Raw genomic sequence first — 25295 nt, 5'->3', positions numbered from 1 at the left:
TTCATATGCGATTACGTTTAGAAAGGAACAAATTGTTAGATATAAAGAATTGTTAAATGAGAAGAGAGAACTTAAAACAATGCAGGAATTAGAAAGTGAAGATATAAAGATGAATTGGTTTTCTTACTGGCAAATACGTTCTAGATACGATAAAGATTCCAAGATAGCAGGTTTTTATAATAACTTGACTAGCTTTGATAAAATTTTAACAGGGACCGATGAAAAATTAATTACGAAGTTGTATGGATATCTTTTAGAGATTAAAGTAGAAGAAGAACAAGTCAAGGAAACAATGATTGCTTGGGGGAAGAATTTTGGGCATGGGATTGACTTAGAGACATGGCAAAAATTGTGGACACATAATTATAAGATGACAATGTCTACAGCCTATAAAAAGAATCTGTATAAGATGTTTTATAGATGGCATTTACCCCCAACAAGAATTGCTAGAATGTTCAAGGATAAATCAGAAAAACGTTGGAAATGTCATCAGTCACCTGGATCATATTACCACATGTGGTGGACATGCGTGGAAGCTAAAAGATATTGGACTAAAATAAACACATGGTTGAAAAAAAGGATTAAAGAGCACATAGATTTTAAACCAGAAGTCTTTCTACTTGGGATCATACCAGAAATTTATAATAGAGAAGTGAGATATTTGATGGTAAATATCGTAACAGCAGCTAGAATAGTGTTTGCTAAAAATTGGAAAAGTGAGAAAATACCTTTGCAAAATGAAATAATTAGGAAAATAATGGAATGTGCTGAAATGAGTAAATTGGCATTTGAAATAAGAGAACAGGAAGAAAAGCAATATTATAAGATATAGGATATATTTTATCAATGGCTAGAAGGGAAGATATGTTAGTAAAAATTGGAGAAAGAATACTATTAATTGAAATATTAAAATGAATGGTGTAGAACGATAGAATTAATGATGTTACCAGATAAAATATTCATTAGTGGATATGCATATGGAATGAGAAAAATAAAGGTTATAGCCATTGGTTAATTTAAAGTTCTGGATACAAGATGGTGACGATATAAATTTAGATAAATTAAGGATATTTGTAAATTGTGAAGGCACAAGAGATTGGTAATCACACCACCGACACACAATATTGGATTGAAAATGTTTTCATGTATATGTGTTTTGTCTTAAAAGAAAATAAAAAAAAATGTTTAAAAAAAATAAGAAGACATGTACGCTAACCAGGCCAGCAGTTTACTCACCTACATTAGAGATTGTGATGCATTTGATAATTTCTAATTTGAGGCCACCAAAGGTCACTGGAGGTACAAAGTCTTGTAGAATCCAAAATGTCCAGTAGTCAGATGATCATGATGTAATTTAATTTGATTTTATAATTCCATGGGTTATATTTATTTGGATTTAGCGATAAGCAATTTTGGAGAGTACAAAGTAAAATGGAAATGGCCTGGCTTAACATATTCTCACAATTTGACTTGTTAATGATTCTTGTTACTGGAAATGTATATTATCTCAAACACAAGTGAAGGTTCCAGAAAATAATAGAAATTCTCCAAGTGCAAGATGGTGGTTTTCAGGACCTCTTCATAGGCTGAACTACTGAACTTGAGTTTATATGACAAAATATGTGATTTTTCAATAATGGTGGATATCTGTAGCTTGGATGTAGGATGAGAAGGTTCATTCTCTAAGCTTGTGGTTTGGTTTCCGAATATTTCGTTACTAGGCTAGGAAACATCTTCAGCAGAGTTTAGGGGATGTCAGTGTCAATATTCTTCTGTTTATAAGGGCTTCGGGTGTGGGTGAGTCAAGTGAGGGTCCTGTGATGGGTCAGGTGTGAGCCATCAGTGAGTCTTGTGATGGTCCTTGTGATAAGGAGATTACATCATGTCAGGATTATTAATAATAATAATAATAATAATAATATTTTAATTTGTATACCGCCCTTCTCCCGAAGGACTCAGGGCGGTGAACAGGCAGATAAAATATACATACATACAATAATTAAAAACATCCCTTAAAAAACTAATTTAAATGCCCAAAATATTAAAAAACGTACTTCCCCATAAAATCACAGAATTTTAAAAACCCATCCAATAAAAATAAGAATCAGGCTAGTCCAGCCATACGGAATAAATAAGTTTTAAGTTCGCGGCGAAAGGTCCTAAGGTCAGGTAATTGTCAAGTCCGAGGGAAGTTCGTTCCACAGGGTGAGCCCCCACAGAGAAGGCCCTCCCCTGGGGCCGCCAGTCGACACTGTTTGGCTGACGGCACCCTGAGGAGTCCCTCTCTGTGGGAACGTAGCAGGCGATGGGAGATAGAAGCCGGCACTAGACGGTCCCGTAGATAGCCCGGTCCTAAGCCATGGTGCGCTTTAAAGGTGGTAACCAATACCTTGAAGCGCACTGAAAACAACAGGTAGCCAGTGCAGCCTGCGCAGGATAGGTGTTATGTGGGAGCCCCGAGACGCTCCCTCAATAACCCGCGCAGCTGCGTTCTGAACTAGCTGAAGTCTCCGGGTGCTCTTCAAGGGGAGCCCCATGTAGAGAGCATTGCAGTAGTCCAGGCGAGAGGTAACGAGAGCATGAGTGACTGTGCATAAGGCATCCCGGTCCAGGAAGGGACGGAACTGGCGGATCAGGCGAACCTGGTAAAATGCTCTCCTGGAGACGGTCGCCAAATGGTCTTCAAAGGACAACCGACCATCCAGGAGCACGCCCAAGTTGCGTACCTTCTCCATCGGGGCCAATGATTCACCCCCGACAGACAGCCGCATCTGCAGCTGACTGTACCGAGGTGCCGGCATCCACAGCCACTCCGTCTTGGAGGGATTAAGTTTGAGCCTGTTCCTCCCCATCCAGACCCGTACGGCCTCCAGACACCGGGACAGCACTTCGACAGCTTCACTGGGGTGGCCCGGGGTGGAAAAGTACAGCTGAGTATCATCAGCGTACAGCTGGTATCTCACCCCAAAGCCACTGATGATCTCACCCAGCGGCTTCATATAGATGGTGGACAGGAGGGTGAGAGAATCGACCCTGCGGCACCCACATGAGGCACCTTGGAGTCGATCTCTGCCCCCTGTCAACACCGTCTCGTCCGATCAGAGAGGTAGGAGGAGAACCACCGATAAGCGGTGCCTCCACTCCCAACCCCTCCAACCGGCGCAGCAGGATACCATGGTCGATGGTATCAAAAGCCGCTGAGAGATCTAATAGGACCAGGGCAGAGGAATAACCCCTATCCCTGGCCCTCCAGAGATCATCCACCAGTGCGACCAAAGCTGTCTCCGTACTGTATCCGGGCCGGAAGCCGGACTGGAACGGGTCTAGATAGACAGCTTCATCCAGGTACTGGGGTAGCTGACATGCCACCACACTCTCAACAACCTTCGCCGTGAAGATTGGAGACTGGCCGGTAGTTCCCTAAAACAGCTGGGTCCAGGGAAGGCTTCTTGAGGAGGGGTCTCACCACTGCCTCTTTCAAGGCAGCGGAAAGACCCCTCCCGCAAAGAAGCATTTGTAATCCCTGAGCCAGCCTCGTGTCACCTCCTGAGTAGCCAGTACTAACCAGGAGGGACACGGATCCAGTAAACATGTGGTGGCGTTCAGCCTACCCAGCAACCTGACCATGTCCTTGGGAGTCACAGGATCAAAGTCATCCCAAACCACCTCAACAAGACGGGCCTCAGAACCTCGCCTGGATCTACCCAATTTTGATCCAATCCGTCCAAGCTGAACGATTTTGTCGTATAGATAACCGTTAAACTCCTCGGCACGCCCTTGTAGGGGGTCCTCCCGCCCCTCCTGTTGAAGGAGAGAGCGGGTCACCTGAAACAGGGCGGCCGGGCGGTTATCTGCCGGCGCAATGAGGGAGGCGAGAACGTCAGAACCCTCATTGCCACTAGGTAGGTCCTACTATAGGACCTAACTAGTGTCCGGTCAGCCTCAGAGCGGCTGGATCTCCAGGCACTCTCTAGGCGTCTTCTCCGGCGCTTCATCTCCCTCAGCTCCTCGGAGGACCAAGGAGCTGGTTGGGACCAACGCCGGATCAGAGGCCGCAAAGGCATGACACCGTCCCAAGCCCAGCCGCGCCCGTTCCCAGGCCGCAACTAGCTCTTCAGTCGAGTCGTGGGCCAGGTGCTCGGGAACGCCCAAGCTCCGTCAGGAACCTCTCCGGGTCCATCAGGCGCCTGGGACGGAACCAGCGATTGGTTCCGTCTCCCTGCGGTGGTGGGTAGCGGTCAGAAAGTCTAGACGAAGGAGAAAATGATCTGACCATGACAAAGGTTCAACAACTAAATCATTTAAAACCAGATCATTAGACCACTGGCCAGAGATAAAAATCAGATCTAGGGTACCTCCCCCGACGTGGGTAGGGCCGTCAATTAACTGAATCAGGTCCATGGCCGTCATGGAAGCCATGAACTCCTGGGCTGCCGAAGATGCTACACGGCTGATGGCAAATTGAAATCCCCATGACCAACAGTCTGGGGTTTCAACTGCCAACCCGGCTAGCAACTCCAACAGCTCAGGCAGGGCTGTAGTCACGCAGCAAGGAGCCAGGTACGTGATCAACAAGCCCACCTGAGTTCTACGACCCCACTTCACGAAGAGGGATTCACACCCAGCTATCTGAGGCACAGTGGTTTCCCTCGGCTCGAGACTCTCCTTAATAATAACCGCCACCCCTCCACCCCTACCCTGGGCCCTCGGCTGATGGAATGCTCGGAAGCCTGGTGGGCACATCTCCACTAGGGGGACCCCCCCTTCGGTGCCCAACCAGGTCTCCGTAATGCCCATAACGTCCGCGGTCCCTTCCTGAATAAGATCTGCAATCAGGGGGGCTTTATTAACCGCGGACCTGGCATTACATAACATCAGCCGGAGGCCCAGGTCCCGATTACTCTGGCCACTCGGGTCACGGGAAATTTCTGGGGGGCCGGAGCACGCAATCGCTCGTAAACAGCGAGGGCGAGCCCCCGAGACCTGATGTGGCCCCCCCCTTCCGTCATATCTGCCTCTCCCACTTACCGTAGTAATAACTCGACCCTGACAAACTGGAACGACACCCCTCGCCATAACCCCAGGACCTATTAAGTTACACTTGGAACACATGGTGGACCTAGCCCCCTCCCTGATGGGTTTTCCCTCCCACCCATCCCCCCCCCCCCATTAAAGTTCCCATTAAAATTCCCATTAAAACTCCCCTCAAAAAAACGATTTAAACAAATAATTAAAAATCCCCCAAGTCTCCTATTTTTGGCATGCCACCTCTCGGGGTTCCAAACCCGTCCTCAAGATGGGCCCTCGATAGTGTAGGGGCCAAACCCGAGGGGAATCTCGCAGGGCAAGAAGGTCGGCCGCTGTAAAAGTCCGCATACTAAGAGTCCGGCAAACAAGCCCATCCTGGACCAGTCAAGATGATAATTGATAATTCCGACAATTCCGGGTAGGCACAGTTGAGGAATAGTTCTTGGGCGATAGATGAATAACACCGCCATAATTCAGTCGTTTTCACCAACCCCTCATTCTACAGTCCCGAGGGGTGGTTAAGGAAGGAAGGGGGAAGCTGTTACACTGTTAGGCCAGGGACATCCACCAGGCAAGGCCGCTCAGCCGCTAAGCCATGTCTCTCCCAAAATCCGAGGGGGGGGGAGCAGGATCTTAAAAAGGTCCCCCCCCCAGCAGGCGGTCCATAGACGTCCTTTAGGTGGTAAAAAATAATAGAGAGGACGACCACTAGGCCCGAGGACATCCTCCAGATGGTACCAGCAAGGCGTCCATCGGGCCCACCTGCACTCTCCAAATAGGCCGCCCAGCCGGCCTGGCCGCTGGAATAGGCCGCTGGAATAGGCCGCTGGAATAGGCCACTCGCCCGCTGGGCCCGCTGGGCCACACCACCGGCTCCGACCCCCAGGCCAGTTCGCCGGGCCCAGCGGTCCACCGTCGGGCCAGGCCATCTCCAGACCGGTCAGGCCAGGCCAGGCCAGGCCAGGCCAGGCCAGGCCAGGCCAGGCCAGGCCATCTCCAGACCGGTCAGGCCAGGCCAGGCCAGGCCAGGCCAGGCCAGGCCAGGCCATCTCCAGACCGGTCAGGCCAGGCCAGGCCAGGCCAGGCCAGGCCAGGCCAGGCCAGGCCAGGCCAGGCCAGGCCAGGCCAGGCCAGGCCAGGCCATCTCCAGACCGGTCAGGCCAGGCCATCTCCAGACCGGTCAGGCCAGGCCAGGCCAGGCCAGGCCATCTCCAGACCGGTCAGGCCAGGCCATCTCCAGACCGGTCAGGCCAGGCCAGGCCAGGCCAGGCCATCTCCAGACCGGTCAGGCCAGGCCAGGCCAGGCCAGGCCAGGCCAGGCCAGGCCAGGCCAGGCCAGGCCAGGCCAGGCCAGGCCATCTCCAGACCGGTCAGGCCAGGCCAGGCCAGGCCAGGCCAGGCCAGGCCAGGCCATCTCCAGACCGGTCAGGCCAGGCCGCCGCTACCGCCATTGCCGCCACTGAAGATCATACCGCTGGGAGGAAGAGAGCTCCAGGCTCCTCCTGAAGCAGCCCGAGCCGCCCAGCCCCACTCTACCCCTTCCTGGCAGCACTGCCTCTACCCGGGCGGGGGGTCCAAGTTCCTAAAAAGACCCCCCCAAACCCGGTCAGGTCCGGAAGAGGCCCGTCGCCGCATCTCCCGTTCAGCGGCGCGGCGCCATCTTGGACATGCGTATTTCTGGGCTGCTGGGTAGTGAACTGCTGGTGTGGGGATTTGCATGGGTTGTTTGAGGGTCAGTGCTGTTTCTTGTTAACTGTGGAATTGATTTGGATTCTTAAGAGTGTGTAGGTTGGATGTAGGTCAATATGTAATAAAAAAAAATTCCAGTGTTGGAGCATTTACAACTTCTGCAGGCAAGTTGTTCCACTTATTAATTGTTCTAACTGTCAGGAAATTTCTCCTTAGTTCTAAGTTGCTTCTTTCCTTGATTAGTTTCCACCCATTGCTTCTTGTTCTACCCTCAGGTGCTTTGGAGAACAGCCCGACTCCCTCTTCTTTGTGACAACCCCTGAGATATTGGAACACTGCTATCATGTCTCCCTTAGTCCTTCTTTTCATTAAACTAGGCATACCCAGTTTCTGCAACCATTCTTCATATGTTTTAGCCTCCAGTCCCCTAATCATCTTTGTTGCTCTTCTCTGCACTCTTTCTAGAGTCTCAGCATCTTTTTTACATCGTGGTGACCAAAACTGAATGCAGTATTCCAAGTGTGGCCTTACCAGAGCATTATAAAGTGGTATTAACACTTCACGTGATCTTGATTCTATCCCTCTGTTTATGCAGTCCAGAACTGTGTTGGCTTTTTTAGCAGCTGCTGCACACTGCTGGCTCATATCTAAATGGTTGTCCACTAGGACTCCAAGATCCCTCTCACAGGTACTACTATTGAGCAAGGTATCACATATACGGTACCTGTGAATTATTTTTTTTTGCCTAAATGTAGAATCTTACGTTTTTCACTGTTGAATTTCATTTTGTTAGATAGCACCCAATGTTCAAGTCTGTCAAGATCCTTCTGTATCTTGAGCCTATCTTCTGGGGTGTTGGCTATTCCTGCCAGCTTGGTGTCATATGCAAATTTGATGAGTTCCCTATCTATCCCCTTGTCCAAGTCATTGATGAAGATTTGAAGAGTACTGGGCCTAAAACAGAGCCTTGGGGTACTCCACTGCATACTCCCCTCCATGTGGATGTAGTTCCATTGAGGACTACAGGTTGAGTGTGGTTGGTCAGCCAGTCACGAATCCATCTGCTGGTGGTGCTGTCTCACCCTCATTTTTCTACTTTATCTAGTAGTAGATTATGGTCTACTTTATCAAATGCTTTACTGAAGTCCAGTAAAGTATATTGACAGCATTCCTCTGGTCCACTAATTTTGTCACTTTGTCAAAGAATGCAATAAGATTAGTCTGGCATGATTTGTTTTTGACAAACCCATGTTGGCTTTTGGTTATTACTTTGTTTGCTTCTAGGTGTTTGGTGATTCATTGCTTGATTATCTTTTCCAGAATCTTCCCCGGTATTGAGGTTAGGCTGATAGGTCTGAAGTTTCCTGGATCTGTTTTTTTTCCCCCTTTTTTGAAGATGGGAACTATATCAGCTCTTTTCCAGTCCTCTGGCAGTTCCCCTGTGCTCCAGGATCTTTGAAAGGTATAGTTCAGTGGTTCTGAGATCTCGTCTGCCAGTTCCTTCAGAACCTTGGGGTGTAATCCATCAGGTCCTGGTGATTTGAACTCGTCTAGGGTAGACAGGTGTTCACTTACCATTTTCTTCCCTATTTTAGCTTGTGTTCCTAATCTGTTTTTTTGTGGTGCTGTTTTTGATAGGTTGGATTGTTTTTTCCTTTTGTGTAAAGACAGATGCAAAATATGAGTTAAGTAGATCAGCTTTCTCCCTGTTGCTTGTCATCTTCTTGCCACTTTCTCCCAGCAATGGGCCAATTGTTTCCTTGACTTTTTTCTTGTTTTTAACATGTTGGAAGAAGCTTTTTCTGTTATTTTTTACTTTTGTCACTAGCCTTTGTTCATTGTGAGCCTTAGCTTTCCTCACTTCATCTTTACAGGCTCGGGCTATTTGCTGATATTCTGCCTTAGTTATTTGCTCCTCTTTCCACTTTTTAAACTTGTCCTTTTTGTCTTTCAATTTGTCAGATAGTTCTTTATGCATCCATGCTGGTTTCTTTTGAGATCTATTATTTTTCTTCTTCGTTGGTATTGTTCTAGACTAGGCTTTTATAACCTCACTTTTCAAAATTTCCCAAGCTTCTTGAGTTGTTTTGCTCTTGAGTTTTCTCATCCATGGAATCTTCTCAAGCTCTCTCTAAGGTTATTGAAATTAGCTCTCTTAAAGTCCAAGACTCTAGTTTGACTTTGTTCTACTACTTGTATTTGCTTAATGTCGAATTCCAATATTGCATGATCACTTGTCCCCAAGGTTCCTGTAGCTTCAACACCTTCTATTATTTCATCTCTGTTAGTGAGAATTAAGTCCAATATGGCTGATGCCCTTGTTGCCTTCTCTACTTTTTGGGAAACAAGGTTCTCTGCTAGGTTTGTTAGGAACCTGTTGGATCTTCCACTTGGTGCAGAGTTTGTCTCCCAGTTGATGTCAGGGTAGTCAAAATTCCCCATTACTACTGTGATGTGCTTCCTACATACCTTAGTTAGCTGACTAGCAAAAAGTTCATCTACTTCCTCTGTTTGGTTGGATGGCCTATAGTATAGACCTATGGCAATATCATCCCCCCCCCTTTTATATTGACCCAAATGCATTCAAGATAATTTTCATCATTGTTGTGCTCTATTTCTGTAGAGATGTAGTTATTTCTTATATATAGTGCAACTCCACCTCCTCTTTTATTTGGTCTATTTCTTTTAAATAATTTATATCCCTCTAGCTGTATGTTCCATTTGTCAGTTTCGTCCCACCAAGTTTCCGTAATGGCAACAATATCATATCTACCCTCATTTACTTGAATTTCTAATTCACCCTGTTTATTCCTCATACTCTGTGCATTGATGTATAGACATTTGAGTCCATTTTGATTGACCTTGTGTTTATTGTCTACATAACCTGTGTTGTACCTGACTGCCCTCACTTTCTTGCCACCTGTTGGATTAGTGCACATGGTGTGGCACTCACTATTGGTTGTAAGCTTGGTTTTGCTTACAGCAGGACTGACAATCTTACCCACACAGACATCTATGTTACATGCACTGATAACCCTATTAAATTTGGATTGCTGGGGATAGAAATGTTCTGTATCAATTAATTCTCTGTCCCCACTGTTCAGTTTAAATGTTTATCCAGAAAATCTGTGAATTTATTGCTAAGTAACTCAGTCCCCTTTTTTGATGGATGCAATCCATCTCTTTTGTACAGTTTTTCATTGGACCAGTTGCAGACATTGTGACTAATAAAACCAAAGCCTTCCCTTTTACACCACTCCTTTAGCACCACATTAAACTCCACTACACACTGGCCTTTACCTTTTTGTTCCTTATATACTGGTAAAACCTCTGAAAAGATAAGCCTACAACCTATACTACTAAGTTCATACTCCAAGCTCTGGAAATCATTCTGCACAGAAAGAACATCCTTTTGGGACAGATCATTTGTGCCAAGATGTATAATAGCATCAACATCAGAATCCTTACTGGCATTCTTGACTATTTTAAGAATATGCCTCTTGTCTCTGCTGGCAGTAGCACCAAGCAGACATCTGACCTCTTTCAAAACCTCCATATCCTTTCCTAAATTTACATCCCTTACAATTGAATCACCAATCAGAAGGTGGCTTCTCTTTTTGGATACTGTGCTCTTCTTGTGTGACCGATCTGTAATACCTGATTCACACTTTTCCCTTTCCAAAGTAAGTTCTTTATCTGGGACCATGATCCCCTGATTGTTTGAGTTATCAGTATCACAACTATCTTGACCTGTCACTTTAGTGTCCCTATTAAGGTCAGCAAGGGCACTATATCTGTTATACTGGGGACACTGCAAAAGCTTTGTGTTTATGGTTCACAGCTCTCACCCTGCCAGATCCCATGGTTGTCCATACTGCCCTTCTCCTGCCGGATCTTTGTGGTAGAGGGGACTGATGGCATGGCAGCTGGAATGGCTGAATTGGGCACCTAATTTATGCTTGGAGAGCATAGATTTGAGATTCTAGATAGGTAATCTGTCCACGTAGACTACTAATTTGTTTACAAAGAGGACAGTACCCAAATTTGAAAAGAGTACTGCGAAAGAAAGCTGCAAAACAAGTATTGCACTGAACTAAGCCAGTCATATCATGTCACTGAATGTCATGTCATGTCATGTCATGTCATGTCACTGAACTAAGCCAGTCATGTCATGTCTGTTGATGGAATTGCTTGTGGATTGCCAGTATAATGTATAATGTACATTATAATGAAAACAGTTAGAGCTCCCCATACTTCTCTTCTTGAAATGAAACATATTCAACTTATCCACCCATTCCGCATAGATTTTCCTTTTCAGTTTTAACTTATATTAAATTATAATAATATTTTCAGATAATAATCTAATCATGAGCATGTCGGGTGGTAGTGTGACCAATTATTTTTGTGTTGCTCCAATTGAATTGCTTCTGTTTGGTGTCATGTGGGTAGAGATTAAGGATTTGAGATTGTGGCATTCAGCCAGTGTTTGTGGATCCTGGTTTTTAATTTATGTGATGTATGTCCCATGTACAATTGGCTGCAATGGTTACAGTTGATTTTGTAGATTACATTGTTTCTTTTATCCTTCTGTATTTTCTCTTTGGTTCTGGATAATTCCTGATGGGATGTGGCTGTGGGTTTGTGGCTATTGTTAATCCTAGGGGTTGGACGATTCTGGCTGTCATTTCCGACACCCCTTTTGTGTACTCTAGGGTTCGTTTTTGCATGATGGTTGGCTGTGTGGTGTGGTGCAGTTTGAGTGCTGTGTGTCAGAATATGACATTTTTTGGATAGTTATTACAGAAAAGACATTGAGCAGCCAAACATCACATCAATTAAAAACCAGGATCCATGAACACCAGCAGGCAGTCAAACACCATGATCCCAAATCCTTACTCTCTACCCACACCAACACCAAACAGCACCAATTTGATTGGAGCAACACAAAAATCAACAACCACACTATCACCCACCATGCTTGTGAGTTCATCAAAGCCTGGCACTCCACAAGCAATTCCATCAACAGATACATTAACTTACAATCAGCCTACGAACCCCAAATCAACTGCACAGATTGCTCCCAGCAATCTGGATTCTCATTTTACTGACCTGAATGGAAAGCTGAATCAACCTTGAACCCTGTCAGGATCAAACTACTGGCTATGGTTACAGTTAGTCTGCAATACTGCATTCTAACCACTGCACCACCACAGCTCCTAATATACCACGGTAGTCATGAGCTACCAATCAGTGTATACTGGTGTATATAGCAACAGATCTCTGCCTATTATGCAAAGGTGTCTAATACAGCTTTTCACATTTTTGAGAATCCTTACAAAATATTTACATTACCTTTGCAAAGATTTTTATATAAGGTGTGACAGACTTGGAATCTGGACTCATCTATATTTCTCTCCTGTAATAAATTATCCAGTAACAGTAAACTCTACTCTTTCTCTTTGTGAAATGTCTTGCTCTCAGCATAGAAAATATGCTGGTCAAGGGTTGCTGGAAATATTTCAGTATCCCCATCAGATTTTCCAGATAGATTCATTCAGAATTTGCATGTTGGATGCTTAAGTGATGAAAATAGTTAAGCCCCAAGCTGGTTCAATTAACTTTTCATAGCATTGGTAACTATGGCAAAGAGACACTCAGTTCCTTAGAACTTTATCCTGCTATTTAACCCTTCCATCTGTGCTTTAGCAGCTAAAAAAAAACCCTGCCCTCTTTTAGTGCTACTATTTCAGAATGGTAAATTAAAACAGAATAAGATGGCAACTAAGGGTTAGACTTTCTGTGTTTCTTCACTGCCATCTAGTGAACTTTTTTTTAAACTTTCCAAGTCAGTAGTTGTATTTGCTCTGCTATAACAGTGCAAGAAGCATAACTGGAAAAACTGGGGTGAAAAAGCAGCAGTAAATATTTACAGCAAAGATAGTAAAGAAATTCTTAGTCAAGATTTGTTCAATAGTTTAAGGAATATTGTTTTGTTTGTAAAACAGAGCATTAGGCAATGATTGTACCGATGTTCTGGCAGATATCAAGTTATCTGGATGATCAAAGTAAAAATGCATCTCAAGAAATAACACAGTTTCAGTTAGACTTCTAGAAATATTATATCAGTACCTTATGAGCCCTTTATCCCAGAAACTCCCACTCTGCTCAAATACAGTTGGTACTGCTTCAGTTGAATTGAGATTATAAAGCAATTATAGAATTATAGAAGCACAGCCTACTCAGAGTAACATCTTAATTTCTGTGTAGACAAAGTACTCTTCCCAGAAATCTGGTATTTCATTTTTCTGCTCCCAACTTTAAGGAGGTAGTGATCTCTTAGACACTATGGCTCTGTCCTTTCTTTGGAAACTTAGTTCAAGGTTGCAAAGCTGGCGGCAGTAGAAAATAATTTTAGTAAGCTTAAGGCATGCCTGGGCTTCAGAATCCAGACCACAAGTTTATACCATTGCATACATAGGATTTTTTTTAATCTCTTCATTGGGTGGATTCATCCTTACAGAAACCTATAAAGTACAGGTAGGGGAACAACTTGTATCCTTGAAGAGCCCTTAGCTGCAAAAGATGCAGCTTGCAAAACTGTGGGAATGTCTAGCACCTTTTCTCTCTAGTCAAATAACTGATAGGGAACTTACTATTATTTTCCCTTTGCTCTTAGCAATAGAAAATTGCTTTTCTGTTTCCCATCAGGCATTGATCGTGTTGATCAATTGCCCTGTGAAAGTAGATGCATCATTTTCTGCTGCTAATGCTAGAGAAAACAGCTTTCCTGAGGAGAACTGCTTGTGGGTAGGGATGAGGGATATACTCTCCACAGACTCACTCAAAATTACGACAAGAAAAAGGAATTATGCTTCCATTCTCTTTCTCAATACCAGCATTATTCCTGTTACCGAAACCCAAGGATCTTGTGAGTTAGAAAGAATACCAGCTCATGGGCAGGTAGGGTGGTGGGAGAGGGATATACATGTAGTAAATAAAAATGGGGACATATCAATATTACCCATCTAGTCAAATGCAAAATGAGAACTGGGACTGAAATCATACTAGAAATCAATACACATTTTCCTTTTTTTTTTTTGCTGGGCCTAATTAGTTTGCTCACAACCCTATTTTGAAAAGGCTCAGTTTTTATACACTCTTAAATGGCATGATGATGTAGAACATTAATAATCTAATTTGAATGTGATTGAGTCATGTGTGATTGTAGCACAATTTAATGTTTCTTGGAAAGGCAGCAGCAAACACACAAACAAATTTTCAGTTCACCACCAGGGCACCCAGAAATGATTTATTCTTTTTCCTAAATTGCAATCCTGATCAAGATCTCTGGTCAAAGATCTATCTACTGAATGCAACATCTTGTTTATCATTTAAAATTCTAGTCCAGGTCAATCTTATTCAAAGCATATTGAATACAAAATCATATAATAATTATTCGATTCATGAGCTACTCAACTACTTTGTTCAGTATTGATTTTACATATTTATTTAGGACTTCCTAGCTGCTTAAAATCTAACAGAAAAAGCAGTGCCGAAAGTCACTTATTAGAAAAAAGTAAATATCCATTTATGTTTTCACCAATAACTTAAAATTGTTGTTAAATAATATGATAGACCAGATGAATCTGTGGGACTCCATGGCCTTTAGCTGTTTCTAAGCTTATCCTTCTGAAGATTAACCACAAGGAAGAATAATAGAACCACCTAAAATAGTATGTCAAAATCTAATTTTTAAAAGTGTTTCTTGAAAAATCAATTGTATTGAAAACTCTTAAGTTCTCAAAAAACAGTAGCAATGAAATAGTTATCTGTGCAATATATAGCTTAGTCTCCAGATTAGCCATCTGTAATGAATGGAACTAATGAATATCATTCTGAAATGATATTCATTAGTTTGAATATCAGAATAACAGACGTGAAGTTTGTTCACTGGTCCAAAGACATTTGAGTACCTATATGAGTACTAGATGGAATGTCTCAAAGAAATAAATAGTTACAAATTGTTAAGTATTGTGGGTTTGTGCCAATATTTGTATACAATACTATATATGTATGTATTCAACTAAGAATAATTGAATATATACAGTATTTGTATACAAGAATTATAGTATTTTAAATAATATAATATTTTAAATAATATAATATTTTAAATAATATAATAGTTGGAGTTCTTTGTCAAAAGTATAAATAAGGTAGTAATATAGTGTCATGACTATAAAGGTGATGTCAAATTTTGATCCAGTTTTTCTTCTTTTATGGTTTTGGGCACTTTCCTATTTATAACTACATTAATATATAATTTTTGTGAATTCACACTGTAAATATTACTGCATTTTTTAGTGATTTTAAAGAGTTTTTTTTATTTCACCTTTATTATTTTTGTAAATATATCAAGGCAGTGAATATATCAAATTTCCTGTGAGGTGAGTTGGGCTAAGAGAGAATGACTAGCCCAAAGTCACTCAGCTAATTTTCATGCCTAAGAGAGGACTAGAATTTACTAGTTCCTGATTTTTAGCCTGATGCCTTAACCACTAAACCAAACCTGGCTCTTTTGAAATTTTCAAAATTTGCTACCAAATTTCAGAAATTCAATTTCGGGTGATTCTAGAAGTATGTGACCCATGATCCTCTGATTGCTTGTCCCTGATATTCTTGAAGGCTGCTATAATTTCATTTAACTTGAGAGTGTTATGGATCTTTCTATGGGTATTGTAGGTAAGCATAATTATCAGCATAATTATCAGGAAACTTTTTAATATTATTTATTTGAATTATTATCTCTTTAAAATTGAAATTCTTATTATATCTAAAAGTGACAATATTCACATACATTTTATTTTTTCTAGAAACTACTATGTATGTAAATCAGATATACAAAAACATAGTCTCAAATGACATCATACCACATTTAGCAAAATGAATGATTGTATTATTTTTTTAACTTACCTATGCATACTAGATCCATAAAACCATACATTCCATAGCAGATTTGAAATAGGAGGTCTTTTCTTTGCCATACTGCATAGGGACTGAAGGCTGACCACAGAAGCCAAGTTACACTTGCTACTAAGAATAATGATCCCAAAATTACAGCAATCATCTGTACCTTCTCAACCAGAGTTACAGTAATGCTCTGCCACTAAAAGGAAGAAAAAGCAATATGAATAAAATATTGATCAAAAAATTCTAGGTCTATTTAAACTCATGACAACATTCACAAAGTTCTATTATATTTGTTCATAGCATTTTTTCATATTCATTCTGGAGAAAGAAACTCCATTCGTTTCATTAAATCATCTTAAATTGAATAACCTTAACAATTTAGAAATGGCACAAATCACTATTTGGACATTACTTTTCAATGTCTGGTAAAAAAAAAACATGGTCCTTGTCAAAACTGCATCCTAGAACAAACTTTTAACCGAGTTGATTCTACTGTGTGCAACACAATGAAGAATGCTAATAAATTTATCATGTTTCGTCTTTGTCTGTCAGGATAATTGTACACATTAGAAATCCAATTGTAAAGACACATGCAGAAAATGCTTTCACTGTACATAGAACAGGAAACAAAGAAGGAATGCATTTGAATGCTGTAGTGGTTAAGAATAAAGCTTTAAACATTTATGAGCACATTTATTATAATACGCTACAATCCCCATTTCAGTGTCTCAATTTATATGAATATACTTTTTGAGTGGTTTTCAGGAAACATAACCCTAGCACAGAGAATGAAGTCTGCATAATTAAATATATATTGTTATAGTTACACATTAGTCTTTTAAGCATGCTTGTATATACAAATACATTGTGATTAAATACTGTATAAAATGCCATTCAAATAAAATTTGGAGAATTTTTACTCATGACCATTGTAAATTTTTCTTCAGTGACATATTATCTTTGCATGTATAATCTTACCACAAAGGGACAAACCAAAGTTTTCCCCATTCTTCAAAGCAGAACTTTCTCTTATATGAGAATTATTCTTTTATTCAACCATATACAGTAGATTAATACAAATTTATACTCCATCATTTTATTTAATCAGGCAATTAAAATTTCTTTTAAAAAAGTAAAAACATAAAGTATTGCCAAAATTAACAGTTATAGATCTTCTGAAAGAGATACAGAATGGTTAAAGAATGGATGGTAACTTGATTTCTTACAGCCTCATCTGTCATATATATCTGACATAGATTGAATATAGTGTATATTTCCAATCTTAGTGACCCAAGTGATGCTGCGGTCACCCTTTCATGGTGCCTGAAGGCTATGGAGGCCTGGATGAGGAACAAAAGGCGTCAGCTGAACCCTAGTAAGACTGAATGGCTTTGGGTACAGGACTTTGTCATCCTTGACTCTGGATCGGATGGCACTGTGCCACAAAGACCCAGTCTGCAACTTGGGGGTTCTCCTGGACTCGTGACTCCTGTTTGAGGAACTGGTGGCAGTTGCAGCTAATACAGCCTTTGCAAATCTTTGTGGTGCGCCAGTTGCAGCCTTTCCTGGACCAGGATTCCCTGCACTTAGTCGTTCAGTCCCCAGTCATCTCATGACTGGACTTTGTAATGCGCCCTATATGGGACGACCCTTGAAGAGCATTCAGAAGCTATAGCTGGTGCAGAGTGTGGCAGTATGGGTAGTTTTGGGGCCCCCAAGAATGGCCCCTGTAGCACCATTGCTCTGCAAACTGCACTGGTTGCCAATCTGCTTCTGGGTGCAATTCAAGGTACTGGTGATCATTTTTAAAGCCCTTCATGGCATGGGTCAAGGTTACTCGAGGGACTGACTCACCCCACTGGGTTTGGCCAGGATGATTCATACTGGCAGAAGAGCCATGCTGCAAGTCCCGTCAGCCCACGTATTCTGGCTGACAGGGTCCAGGAAGATAGCCTTCTCTGCTGTTGCTCCTGCCCTCTGGAACATCTTGCCCCGCCCCCAATGTGAGGTTAGTCCCCAACCCTTCTATCTTTTCATAAGGGCCTAAAGATGTGGCTACGCCAAAGACTTGGTGCTCCAGTGAGGGATCAGCACAATGGAGGTGGTTGATTGAGTAATAAGAGTTACCCTATGGTAAGATGGATGACCAATAAATTTTCTTAATAAACAAATAAACAAACAAACAAATTAATAGATAAACAAACAAAGAAACAAAGAAACAAGGAGTTAATTAGAATGCACTTGCATTGATAAATGATTATGACACAAGTCAGTGCTGACTCTTAGTAATCACATAGAGAAGCCTTATCCAGGATGATCTGTCCTCATCCTGGCCCTTTCGATCTTTCAAAAGTATATCCATTGCGGCTGTAATTGAGTCCATCCACTTTGCTGCTAATCATTTTCTTTTTCTTTTTACCTTTCCCAGCATTTTAGACTTTTGAAAAATTCTGGGTCTTTGTATAATGTGTCCAAAACAGAAAAACAAAAAAGCAAATAAATAAAAGGAAGATTGCACATCACATTGCTTGAAGACCCAGCCAAAAAGGAAAAAATTTTGAATGCAAACATTTAACTCCAGAATAAATCTAGGTATTTGTTGTGTTTTGCTGGTTATCAGTATATCTTGACTATTGAACTGAATAGTTCAGAGTTTATATCCAGCATATGAATGTCAAATGAAAAAGCATAGGAGCATACCAGAGAACTAAAGCAATAAGAATTTGAATTTCTAGAAATTGTTAGCAGAATTGTGCAAATTAGTATCATGGATGAAATAGCATTGCCAACATATCATATTCTAACTCTTGATAAAAGACACAAATATTATCATCAATATTGACATTTTACTTTAAATTGTGATCCATATTTTCCTCAAATTATAAAACCTTAGTTGAAGAATATTACAGTTTCAAGTACATGATGCTACATCAAGAATCTCTAAATTCAAATAGCTCAATTAAAATAGAATGATTTGATGAAAAGGATGATGGTGCCATCATGATATTGCAAAGACTCAGTAGTGTAGCCATATGGAAGAAAAATGATACTCTACACCAGTGGTAGTCAACCTGGTCCCTACCGCCACTAGTGGGCATTCTAGCTTTGATGGTGGGTGCTGGGGGTTTTGCATGATACTGAAGCACTTTCCTTTTTTTTAAATTTAATTGACTTTTTAAAAAAAATTCATAGCATTATTTAAAAATATTTTCATTAGGTTTTCATAAAATTCCCCGTGACAATTTAAATTTCTGAAAATATACTATTTGTATCGCCCGCACATAAATTTAGTTCATGTTATGCAAGTGAAACTAAATGGCCCTGTAGTGCGACTGCAAACAAAAGAGCCTCGTCCCAGAATAGCTCGCGCATCTCCCCCCACCCCACCCAGCTGTAACAGACAAGCAGAGCAGGTAGCCGGCGCCCCCCCCTCCAACCCAATCCACAATGCATGAGAGGCATGTGCAGACGATACACGGCACATTACTGTGGAACCAGTGGGCAGGTATAAAATTTTACTTATAACAGAGATACAAAAGTGGGTGGTAGGTATAAAAAGGTTGACTACCCCTGCTCTACACTTAGTCCAGCAATATGGCATTACATGCTAATTGAGTTGTATTACAGACTAACAGACTGGAATTAACCTAGTGTACTTTTTAAAAAATATTATTTGTTTGTTAGTTTGTATTCTGCCTTTATCAGTGGAATAACTCAAGGTGGAAAACATATCCAATACACCTTCCTCCTCCTATTTTCCCACAACAGCAACTCTGTGAAGAAGGTTGGGCTGAGACACAATGATTGGCCCCAAAGGCACCAGCTTTCATGGCTAAGGTGGTACAGCTTCTCACTAACCATTAGACCAAAGTGGCTCTTTACACAGCATACTAAAATTGGGAGATATATTTATGTAGTTTCTAGGCCATCCAATTCATAAATAACTTTGGATAACAAGTTTACAAGTTTAAACCAACACTTGAGAGGAAAAGGAGGAGTGGAGGGGAGGAGGAGGAAAATGATAACCCATGGACTAACATACTCAACATATTAATGAAACCGCCCCCCCCACAAAGGCAAATGCTTCTTAACCCAGAATCTGAGAAAAGAACCAGGTCTTCAAGGATAGTTTAAAGGACAACTGGGCTAGGACAACTGAAACCACCAAAGGAAAACTATTCCAGAGCATTGCTACCACAACAGAGAAGGCATACTATCTGGGTCAGTAACTGTTTTAACTGACACCGTACTAGACCATGTTCAGCATTTAGTTCAACACTCAAGTCATTACCAAGTTGGATAATTACAGGAATTGGTGGAATATCTGCAGAAACGTGGCACAGTGACCACAGATTGGAAGAGGTTAGTCAATACCAAAGAAAGGAAATTTAACAGAATTTGCAATCTATTATACAATGCCCTTAATTTCACATACTAACAAAATGATGCTTAGGATCATCCAATGAAGATTAAGGCCTTACATGAGAAGGGAGAGATGCCAGATGTTCAAGTTGGTTTTACAAATGGCCAAAAAAACGAAAGGCATTGTTCTTGATGCACCCAAGATAATTTAGAAAGTCAATATATGCCTCCTTGGTTATAGAAAGGACGTTGATTGTATCAGCCATCAAAAGCTGTGAATATACTTGGGGACAATGGGATCCCAGAATTTCTCATTGTCCTTATGAGAATCTTATACTGTAAACCAAAGGAAAGGAAACCATAGTCAAGAAGGAAAACTGATAAAACAGACTGGTTCTAAGTCAGCAAAGGAATGAGAGAAGGTTATACACTCTCCCCTTATTCATTCAGTATATACACTGAATATATATTGAGAAGGGTTGGTCAAGAACAAAATGCATCTGTGGTTTTAAAACTAGAGGAAGAATCATGAATTACCAGTGCTAAATTAAGGATACAAGTCTGATAGTTTATCACATTTTGGACCCATTATACAAAGATCCAGAACTCTTCAGAAGTCTAAAATGCTGGGAAAGGTAGGGAGAAAAAGAAAATGATTAGCAGCAAAGTGCATGGACTCAATTGCAGCAGCAATGGATATACTTTTGAAAGATCTGAAGGGCCAGGATGGGGACAGATCATTCTGGAGAAGGATTCTCTGTGTGATTACTAAGAGTCAGCACTGACTTGTGTCATAACCATTTATCAATGCAAGTGCATTCTAATTAACTCCTTTTTTTGTTTTGGTTCTATAATGTTGATCCTAGAATTTCTCCCTTGGAACACACCCTGCCCCCAGTTTTAAAGAATAGAATCACTGTTTATTTAAACAGAAAGTTATACAGTAAAGAATAAAGCAACATGGAATAAAAAACTGGTTCCTGGACTAGATGTTTTGGACTACAGTGATTATAATCCCCAGCCATTATAGTTTGGGATTAACTAAATAGTCCAAAATATCTGAGAGTACCAGCTAGGAGAAAGCTGGAGTAATTAAGAACAGTCTGAGATCAAAGTAGCCCAGTAGGAAGTGGAAGCTTTGCATTTGCAATTTGATGAAGAAATAAAGATTTCACAGCAGGATTTTAATAAAGAACTTTAAGTGGTTCCTAAATTGTAGAACATCTACTGTGTGGGAGCCTGTATGACTATCTCACAGCTGGCATTTTCATGAGCAGTTAAGATGTGGCTTTTAAATGTTTGTGACTTAGATTATTAACATTGTTTTGCTTTCTGCTGTAAATTTTCTATGGCTGTCAATAGTTTTATATTTTAAGTGATTGCTTTTAGATATTGTATTATAAAAGGAATTTCTGATCACTGATAAATAAGAGAAAACATGCATAATGTGGCTAGGAGAGAGGAGGGAGGGACTTAGAGTGAAGAAGGGATTTTTTTTCCTGGGCATTTTGCATTGAAATCAGATCCAGTTCATTTTCAGACTAGATCTTTCTACTGTTGATTTGCCTCAAACTAAATCTGGTCCCTTTCTGTTTTGTTTTCAGAGAGTTATCATGTTAATAGGGTCCTGAGACCCCAAGCCTCTTTACATAATTCCTATTCAATATTCCATTGGGTTGAAAAAAATAACAAATATAAAAATATAAAAATGAAGTACAGTCCATGCATCACTGTGTTTAAAATGTCTTCCTTATTTGAACAGCAGCTAACTAGCTGAAATTTATAGGCTATAAATTAGTGCAGTTATTCAGTAGCTGAAAATCAGTTTTCCTTCCTATCTATACATTATAGTCTACCTCTCATATTAGATTGAGTTGAAACCAGTGGTGGGATTCAAGTAATTTAACAACTGGTTCTCTGCCCTAATGATTTCTTCCAACAACCAGTTTGCCAAACTGCTCAGAAAGTTAACAACAGGTTCTCTCGAAGTGGTACGTACTGGCTGAATCCCACCACTGGTTGAAACTATCCATACATAAACTAATTCCACTGAAATGGAAGGGCCGGTTTAGCTCACGCTGGTAAAGCCTGTTATTAAGAACACAGTAGCCTGCAATTACTGCAGGTTCGAGCCCGGCCCAAGGTTGACTCAGCCTTCCATCCTTTATAAGGTAGGTAAAATGAGGACCCAGATTGTTGGGGGGGCAATAAGTTGATTTTGTAAAAATATACAAATAGAATGAGACTATTGCCTTATACACTGTAAGCCGTCCTGAGTCTTCGGAGAAGGGCGGGGTATAAATGTAAACAAAAAAATAAAAAAAATAAGTGGATTTATTGTAAGTAAAGGTCCAACTGCAGGTGCCTATACAACTGTCCTTTAGACAGAAATGTATGAGAATAAAGGTGTGTGAGAAACAATTCAAATAGATGAAAACAGTATCTTATATCTATTTTAATACTGATGACTTGTTTTGAAGGTGGGGTGCAGTGGTGGGGTGCTACCAGTTCAGTCCAGGTCTTGTGAACCGGTAGTAACCATGGTGGGAGGCTCCGCCCACCCACCCGGACATCATCACAGATGATCTGCGCATGCGCAGAAGTGACATTCTCCTGTTGCGAACCAGTAGCGAAGGTAAGTGGAACCCACCCCTAACAGGGTGTATGTATATTTATATGTGATATGGGTATATCACTGCATTTTCTAATTGTTGTGAACTTTTCTGTAAGAGTCAACAGAAAAACAAAATATAATGCTACTAAACAAATTAATAATTCACATTTGTCCTATTACCGTAACAGTAATAATATTGAAAATATGGCAGAAATGACCACAGCATAAGATATGCGGGTAGGCTTAGCTTAGACAAGAAAACGTCTTATCTCAGCTAAATTCACCCGGACAAATTTAATGGCCAAAATATGGAGAGCGCATTTTATGCGTCCTTTTTTAAGGGAATTACTATGCTGAAAAAAATGATAAGAGATTTTGGATGTTCAGAATATATATTTTACAAATATTAGATGCCGACTTCATTGTGTATGCAAGAGAATCAAAGCCAAAACTAATTTGCTTGCAGCATACACAGAAATGAGAAAACCTAGGGATAAGAAATTCTTATCCCTTATCCTTTTCAATCAGCTGAGCTCCATTAATCCTACAGATTTAACTAAGTAATGAGGAGTAGTCAGACTTGTAGAATTCTGGGCAACTGTTACTCTCATAGATGTAATAGAATGTTCAAGTTCAGTATAAAGAATGATGCTACATATTTTAAAACTAGAATTCGTGAGATATAATTTTATTTTATTGTATAATTTTATTCTATTCTATTATTCTAGAGTAGATATCCTGATGCAAATATATAGATGACCATTAACCAGGAGAAAAGAGGTAGAGAAGTCTGTACCTCTTTTCTGATACTTATGATAGCTAAAGAGGACTGATAAAATTATTTTAATTAATTGACAATGAGGAGCATATTAATATATTTGCTTAATTAATACAGTGCTTAATTAAAACTTAATTAAGAAAAGCTAATAGCACAGTTTAATGAAATTTTCCTTTAACATTAAGGGTTTTTTAAAGTGAACCACCGTAGTAGTAAGAAATAGTAATAACTACTGTTGTTATTAGTATATGTGTTATTGTATTATTATTATTGTTGTTTTCAGTTTATGTGTTGATGTTTATTATTGTCTTTTCTCTTGTCTTTTTTTTTTCTTGGTATACCCTGACAATACACTGTATTCAAAAATGTTTATGAATAAAATTTTAAAAATTAAAAAAAGAAAAGAAAAGAAATAGTAATAAGTGGTTGTAATTGGCTATCCTGAACCATTTCCTTCCCCCGTCCCATGCAGTTCAGGATTATCCAGTCTCTAGTCTTTGGTCCCCCTCTGGAATATTCTGCCTCCTCCCTGGGAAGGTTCAGTACTACTTCCAACGTTCCCCCTCACTCCTTCTTCAACTACACATTCCATCCAAGTTAAGAATCAGCAGAGATGGAGGGCTGTTGGTTAGAGAAGGGATTGCAGGCTGTTAGTGTGCTATAATAGTGAATTTGAGATGGCTAGAGAGTTAAAAAGAAAAGGAACAAAGGGATAAGAAGAGAAGTCACACAGAAACTAAGAACTGCAAGGTTCAGAAGACAATTCCAGGAGAAAAAGTCAAAGTGGTGAACTAGGGAAGGGAGATTGCTGTTAGAAATATGGATATGTGTAGGTAACAAATATGGAGAAATTGTTAATCAGTTCAGCAATCCATCAGAATAAACACCTCAGACGTTCCAGGCAAATCTGAGCTGGGAAAAAAAGACTGATCATCTTGTCATTTTGCCAGGTCTTTTCTATTCAGAATCCATTAAGAGTAGTGGTGGTTGTTGGTGCAATAAAGTGGTAAAAAACAGTTGTGTGGAATCCAAGAGGGTTCAGATAAGCAACCAGTCTCAGTTATAACCAAAGAGACATATACAGTATAAATTTACTAAGTAAAATGATAAAATCCATCTTCTAGCTTTTAGAAGGTTGAGAAAGATTCTTTCTGAGTGATAGATAGTAAGAAAGACAATTGTTCTTCCTGTGTACCAAATAAACATTGGAATAATTTCATTACTCCCTTGCCCTGCTGAATATTGCATGTAGCTATTGTATGATACAACTGTACATACCCTCTGTGTTCTGTGAGTTTCATACTTCAGAATAAGTAGTACATGTTAAGCTGCTTTTGTTTTTAATCCTTGGCATAATCCTTCATTAGTTTATCATGAGCTAGAGTCTGGGTGGTTATTCTAACAAATCCAAGAAAGATTTGTTCACCCACTGCCCAGCTCTGTGGAAACCTGTGTTCACATCACTACCTAACAGGGAATGAAAGGAGGGCAGACTATTAGTCCATTGGTGAAGATTTTTGCTTCCAATGCTATCTCATTTCCAGGAACTTATTCATATTTATATGAATTTAAGCAACACTCAGCTCTCAATTCTAAAAGCTTCATAATAAGTTTAAAAGGACAGGATATATAAATCCAATATCCACATTAAAAAAAAACCAGAAGCTCAAACACTATGTAGTCATAACAGTACTAAAAATCAGTCCCCAAATGCCTGCTGAAGTAAAGCTATTTTCATTGCTCTATGGCAATGGTAGTCAACCTGGTCCCTACCGCCCACTAGTGGGCATTCCAGCTTTCATGGTGGGCAGTAGGGGTTTGTATGATACTGAAACACTTTCCTTTTTTTAAAATTTA

General features: G+C 40.5%; 1 protein-coding gene across 1 annotated transcript in view; it reads right to left on the bottom strand.

The window, feature by feature from the left end:
• MARCHF11 (membrane associated ring-CH-type finger 11) overlaps nucleotides 1–25295 on the bottom strand; it is a 44435-nt gene that overhangs the window by 7191 nt on the left and 11949 nt on the right. Inside the window, exon 3 of the mRNA XM_058176606.1 lies at nucleotides 15688–15880. Coding sequence (XP_058032589.1) covers nucleotides 15688–15880 — 193 coding nt within the window. The remainder of the gene's footprint in view (nucleotides 1–15687; nucleotides 15881–25295) is intronic.

This window comes from Ahaetulla prasina, chromosome 3, assembly GCF_028640845.1.
Source record: "Ahaetulla prasina isolate Xishuangbanna chromosome 3, ASM2864084v1, whole genome shotgun sequence".
Lineage (NCBI taxonomy): Eukaryota > Metazoa > Chordata > Lepidosauria > Squamata > Colubridae > Ahaetulla > Ahaetulla prasina.
The sequence above is the reverse complement of the archived record's forward strand: the minus strand, read 5'-3'. Positions and strand labels throughout refer to the sequence as shown.